A 6,497-nucleotide genomic window follows, 5' to 3' on the forward strand; every position below is an offset into this window, starting at 1 on the left:
TCTGGGGCTTGGTCGCCCACCCCACGAGCCTGAGAGGTTACAACAGAAACATTCATCTACATACAAACGAAGAGAGACAAATTCATCCACGAATGTGCCCCCACACCCACCATGGAGCCACAATTAGAGGCAGGACACCCAACAAGAAGCTATCGCCGATCTTGTCGGGGCCTCCTAGGGGTGCGTCGTGAGTATACGCCCCACAAACGCCACCTTAAGAAACCGACAGTCCGTCGAGATCGGGTTCAGTGACGAAGTGGGGATTGACAATAAAAGGTTCCCCTCGCTCTCTACGTCGGATACTGCAGTTCTACGGGTGCATGAGTATGCCTCCTCAAGCACCAGGGCGTCAAAATAGAAGAAGTCCAAAGAAAGAATCCAAAACAAGCAAAAGGTCGGCAGGAAACGACAAGCAGATAGGAGAAGAGGGGGGAGAAAAACGAAACAGAAGGAAAAGGAAAAGGTGCCCAGCAGAATTGGAGAGGACGGCAGCAGGAGCACAAGGCTAGAAAAGGACAGAGGACTGTCCTAAGGAGCATCACACTCCGGCAGCCGCCCACGAAGCCCCCACACGGCGACAACGAGCTGAGCAGGGAGGGGGATGGGGAGGGGGAATGTGCCAGAAAGTTATGGGGAGGGAAAAGGTTCAAGAGGAAACTTGAAGACTCCATTGCTTCTAGTAATTTGACGAATAGTAACCAGAGGTATTCCATAGTTACGAGGGAGTCTACTACTAATACAACTAATCAAAAATTTTATTTCACTTAGAATTCAAATCCAAACACTTTCTATTATTAGACAAAACACTTTACCGTTTTAAAATGTTTATTACAATACTGTGTGCCAATTATCTATAATCCATCTTTAAGCATAGTATCTGGCGGTGGTGGAAGTAACCGTAGTAGTTACTATTTGCGTAATGGTAGTTACTATATCCTGCACAAGTTCTTGTGTAGATACCACAGGGACCGTCTGGATCTGTAATTACAAACATTATTGACGTTTGTGTAATAAATTTAGAGAACACTTGCACAAGTTCAAGACTACATAGTTACCTCGTGAGTGACAGCCACGTGGGTGATGGTCTGCCAGTATTTAACAGTATCTGTTGTGGTGACGAATTGACTGTAGACGGAGACCATTGTGCTCACTGGGTAGACCCCCACCGTAGCCGTCACCAACACTACCGGTGTGGAGGTGACCCTTATCACAGAGGTCACCGTCTGTGGCTGCTGGGGAACAAACTCCCATTGGGTGGTGGTCTGGGTGACTGTCAGGGTGATCGCTGTCTGCTCAGTAACCCAGACGTCAGAGGTTGTAGTCTCCCGCAGAGTGTGGGTCAGGGTAGTCTGCAATATTACACACCATTACGAAGTGTTAATGTATGACAGGTTGGTTAAGAAGGGTAATGTCATTGTAACCAACCTCAGTGGTGATGGTGGAGGTTGTGGGGGTGACGACTGGCAGGGGCGCGTGGGTGCCGTAAGGTTGGTACGCCTGACCCTGGATCTGTTGGTGAGCAATTATTAGTCTCCTACAATTTTTATTATTATTTGAGAATAAGATATAATATAGTAATTACCTGGGCGATACAACCGAGGAAGAGTAGAGCAAATACCGCCATCTGTACAGAAAAAAAATGCAGTTTTTAATCAAAAGTTACAATAGTGTCATTAACCACCATGATCAAAAGTCATCAGATTTACTTTTGAATTTTTAAACATAACTGACGTTATAATACCGAGAAGTTCATCAATAACTGACAACGAGAGGCATGTTAAGAATTTGTCACTAGTACAGCAATTTTAGTTAAATCAAGATTTTTGAAGCCGGACAATAAAGATGGTTGGGAAGGTAGTTAGGGGAAGATTATGGGACACCGATGCGTCCATAAGGCAAGCTATCTAGGTGCTTCAACATTAGACAATTCTATGAGACTTTACTGTTAAGCAATTTATGAACTCCCAGGCACACTTTCCAAATTAGATATATAAAAGCATGAAACCATGTTTAAAGACTAGTTTATTAAAATTTATAATTTGAATTAGGCAAAGATAAGTATTCAGTTCTATTAATAACTTGACCTTAAGTGTAGGTACAAACTAACGTCCCATTTAGATATCGTTAGAGGCCTTGGTAATAACTATTGAATTAGTTATGTTTAACTAGCAGTACCCGGCCACGCGTTGCTGTGGCTCAGCAACCTTACCTGTCAAATTCCCCCCTCCCCTTGGCCACCCAACCATTCCCCACTCCATCCCCTCTTCCTTCCCACCATGCCCCACTCCCGTGTCCCTCTGTCCTCCCCACCCTTCTCCATTCCCCCACCCCCACAATCCCAAACTCCTGTCCCCTCATCCTTCGCACCATCTCACTTCTGTCATCATCCCCCACTCGTCCGATGCCTTTCCAAATGGTCTGAAGTTCACATAAGAAAATTGGGAACATCAAGTGGTCTGATGTTCCCATCACTGAAAGAATTAGTAACAAATTTAATGAAGATGGAAAAATAAAGTATTCGCATGAAATGAGCGGTATAGTAAACGGACTAATTCCAATGCAATTCATACAAAATAATTAAATCAAAATACCTCAAAATCTAGGAAAAGTCAAATTATCAGTGCAATCAGAAACATTGAAATCGAATTTTAACATTTAGAGAGGCATTTGTGTTGCTCTTACATTCAACAGATGGCACTTTTTTCCAAGAAAAAGTTTTACCTGTCACATGTGGCATCTATACTTAGGAAATGAACTGTAGGGTAAACAGCTCAATTCCCACACAATGTCACTAACTAATAATTAAAATATATTGAAATCTATTAAAATAGAATTTATGAATGTAATCCAAAACATTGAAAGGCAATTCTCGACATCTAGTATAGCGTGCATGTTGCCATTATGTGCAACAGATGGCGCCGTTTTTCAAAAACTATGAAATATGCTTTTAGCTGTCACAGGGACGGTATCTAAATAAAAATAAATGTTTGTTCAAAATCTCTACTCTCCGAAAGTTCTTCACCGATTGCCTTTAAATTTTCATACAAAATTTCTTTTGCATCCGACCAGGTTTTTATATACATACTATATAGATGTCATGTCTGGGGAAAAAAAAAACTTATTTTGAAAATCTGTTTTCCAATGCGAGGGAAATCTTTGAAATCTCTTTACCGATTGCTTTGAAATTTTGACAACATTGCATTCAAATAGGCGTGTGTTTTTATATACACCTACTATATACACGTCTCGCCCATGACAAAAAAAAATGTTGGAAAAACAGCACCATCTGTAGGATGTAAGAGCAGCATGCTGTAATCTGAAAGTTCTTCCACAATTGCTTTTAAATTTTGAAACTACGTTCCATTCTAGTACGTGCGTGTTCTTATAGATTTACTATTTAGATGAAACGCCTGTAACAGGTAAAAGTTTTTTTTAAAGCGCCATCTGTTGCACGTTAGAGCAACACTATACAAAATATGTTTCGATTCCATTTCAATGTTCCCAATTGCATTGATAAATTGAATTTTCGTAGATTTATTTTTATTTAATTACTTTGCGTGACGTTGGGATTGATCCGAGTTTACCATACCGTTCATTTTGAGAGTAGCTTATTTGTTTCTTTTTTCATTGTTTTTCATTTCTTTTATTAACTTCATATTTGTTAGTGCAATTGGTGGCGAAATTGAGCCGTGTCTATTTATCTGCGTTTGAATTTAAATAGTTCGTAAGTATTACGTTTGTTTTGAAAACAAGAAAATGAACACTTTTATTTTACAGTTGCAAATGTAAAACAGCCATGAATCCACCGGCTACGACGTAAACTGCTCTCTTAACGTTATGTCAAAATGATGAATTTACAAAAACACTGCTCTGAAGTGCATACGTATTACACATGGGATGTCAGTAGTAAATCATTTGAACGACAGAAACCAGGAGACCGTCGACCAGGTTGTCGACGGACAACCTGGCATATTCAAATAAACTAAGACACTACACTGTGCATCTTAATAAAGATGAATGCTTCACATGCTGTTGGTAAATGTGCCCGGACCAACTTCTTTCCAGCCATTGAGATTTGTCAACAGCGAAACACGTGCCAATTTCCGTAGTGCAGGTCATGCTCCGAATTTATTGAAGAACGCCCAACACTTGGATGCATGCATTAATGACGCGTCCAACACGTCACATCCAAATTTAATTCGTGCATTGTTTGCAATCATTGACCACCGGCTTTCCATCTCCAACAGTTATGGGAGAAATAAATCGCACATGGCTGAAAATATTCATCGAATATGAAGGAAAAATCAAATATGAACATTGATTTCACAGTAAAAATCGAAAACTAAGCATTGATAACGATTGAAGATTTGTGCTTTGAAATCACGAACAAAATTCTAAATCAATTGGAAGTGCCATTACCGACTATCTACTACCTTTCGTTCGATGTAGAATTGCGTCGTGAACAAGATCACAACACCAGTGATCCGTTATGTGTGCAATCAAATATTCTTAAGCTAACGCTGGAGCGAAAAAGCACTTACAATCAAATAATTAAAACTGTCAATAAAGAGTTTGGAGACATCTTAGGTGCGCAGGAGGAATTGTAAATCCTTCCTAATTAGATTTATTCCAGCAGTATTTAGATCCCAAAATGTCACAACCCTTTATGTTGCAGACCAAGTCCGGGGTATAGTCAAGTATACCACGCTTAAAATACTTCATTTCATACATATAAGCCTAGTAGTGGTCAAGCCTAAAATATTACATTAAACGAATATAATATCACTAAATTTAAGGATCTGACGAATCTCCACCTATTATATACTTCTACCGTATTCTTTCAACATCACTAATAAGATATCCTGGATAATGTCCTAAGCATACAAACTAATTATTAATAATATACTACTTTTAACCCATAACAATAAAATTAATACGTATTAAACTGCCAATTACAATAAAAACTATATCGGTAATAAACTTAATCTTACATTTCACTTAAAACCAACCTTTAGCAACACTTAAAGTGTGAGAGAAGGTACCATACAGACAACAGTGGACTGACTGAGGGTTAACGGCGGGCCGGGCACCTCGTTGACTCAACACCAAACACTTTATGGGAAAGGTAGAAAGTTCCCCACAAAAGCTGCCAAGACCACTATAACAGCGCCATCTATTAACTAAACCGTCAGCTACGCTCCCTGTGGAGCAAAATGATGATAAGACTCACTGAGCCTCAGTATTTATTTTAATCATTTTCACTAACTCTCTTTGTTTCTATTATATAATTATATTAAAATATTAATTTATTTGCAGGCTTTCTATTGTGTTACTGATTATTAGCCAAAATATTAGTTGTGCTTACAATATTTTCTTTTGTCTTATAATATTTGGGTAGTTATTTGATTATGAGTAATTCTAACACCGTAGGCCTAAAAGGTATATATTTACCAACCAAGGTCTACACTTACATATTGAGAAATAACACTGTGGGCTTAAATTAATATTTTTGGAGGTTTGAGCAAAAGCCTAAAATGGGTTTGTATATTTTATTACATTTTATTTTAGTTTTCCTTGCTAACAATAATAATTGTATGATACAAAATCGTGTAACACACATGGCTCTAATATTTACATGATTTAACAATATGAAATTAGTAATAAAAATAAATCTTAAGTTGAAACAAACGTTGAATAACAGTGAATATAATAAATAATTATAAGTGTCGTGACACTGAACCCCGGTTCATTCCGAACACAGCGGTTACACCACACATAACACCTTGCCTCAGCAACCGTTTCTACTACCATGTACTTCTACACACACCAGACCCTTGAGGTGTACCCTAGGTTTGTACAGGAACACAATGAGGGAACATATGTAAAGTATTTAAAGGCCGTCGGGTTTTCTCATTTAATTACAAAGAATAGACTCTGACAAATAATAACATATTAACATACTCTATTTAGTTAAATAAACACCCAATATCCATAACCCACTTGACCTCCGCGGTCACCACCTGCACTCGTAACTTCCGCCTAAGTCCCTAATACTGAATGATTACTACAACGCTCCATACCCCGTTAGTCTTACATTCAATACTCACATACTGCAGGCTTAACTTGGTCACTAAGATCACATCAGGCTCCCGCATAGCTGTCTGCTACACTTCGTTGCTGCCACAGACGAAGACCCGGAGGACTTGCCAGTTCCACTCCCACAACCAGACTGTCTTCAGCCAGCCATAGCCTCAAACATTTCACCCCGCCTCTCAAGGAAGGTATAATCCGATTAACCTTGTTCCTAGAAGCCTGAGTCCTCTTCCCAGGAATTATGAGTTTGGCCAAGGAGCTGCTGTCTTAATCCCTTGACTTTTTCTGGATGTGTGACCGTTGTCTGTATACTTAACATGTACTTCCAATCCTCATTCGTTAGGTGTTGTAGTAATGATCCTCTAGCTAATAATCCCAACAAACTTGTGGATTACAACATACGC

The 6,497-nt window shown here is 39.2% G+C and overlaps 1 protein-coding gene across 1 annotated transcript; it reads right to left on the reverse strand.

Moving 5' to 3' along the window:
* Positions 1-807: 807 nt before the first annotated feature.
* On the reverse strand, positions 808-5,126 carry LOC123771383 (uncharacterized). The gene is made up of 5 exons (XM_045763891.2): positions 5,010-5,126; positions 1,583-1,624; positions 1,426-1,509; positions 1,056-1,349; positions 808-978 (listed from the first exon to the last, which is right to left on the reverse strand). Exons 2-5 carry the CDS (start codon positions 1,622-1,624, stop codon positions 865-867), a joined length of 534 nt encoding a protein of 177 aa, XP_045619847.1. The 5' UTR covers positions 5,010-5,126; the 3' UTR covers positions 808-864.
* Positions 5,127-6,497: the final 1,371 nt, after the last annotated feature.

This window comes from Procambarus clarkii, chromosome 54 (genome assembly GCF_040958095.1).
Source record: "Procambarus clarkii isolate CNS0578487 chromosome 54, FALCON_Pclarkii_2.0, whole genome shotgun sequence".
NCBI classification, from domain to species: domain Eukaryota; kingdom Metazoa; phylum Arthropoda; class Malacostraca; order Decapoda; family Cambaridae; genus Procambarus; species Procambarus clarkii.

Excerpts from the sequence above, each read along its gene's own strand:
- LOC123771383 (XM_045763891.2), bottom strand. The coding sequence starts at position 1,624 with ATGGCGGTATTTGCTCTACTCTTCCTCGGTTGTATCGCCCAG. Across the intron at positions 1,510-1,582 it reads TCCTCGGTTGTATCGCCCAG|ATCCAGGGTCAGGCGTACCA; the intron begins GTAATTACTATA and ends GCTCACCAACAG. Across the intron at positions 979-1,055 it reads ACGTGGCTGTCACTCACGAG|ATCCAGACGGTCCCTGTGGT; the intron begins GTAACTATGTAG and ends TTGTAATTACAG.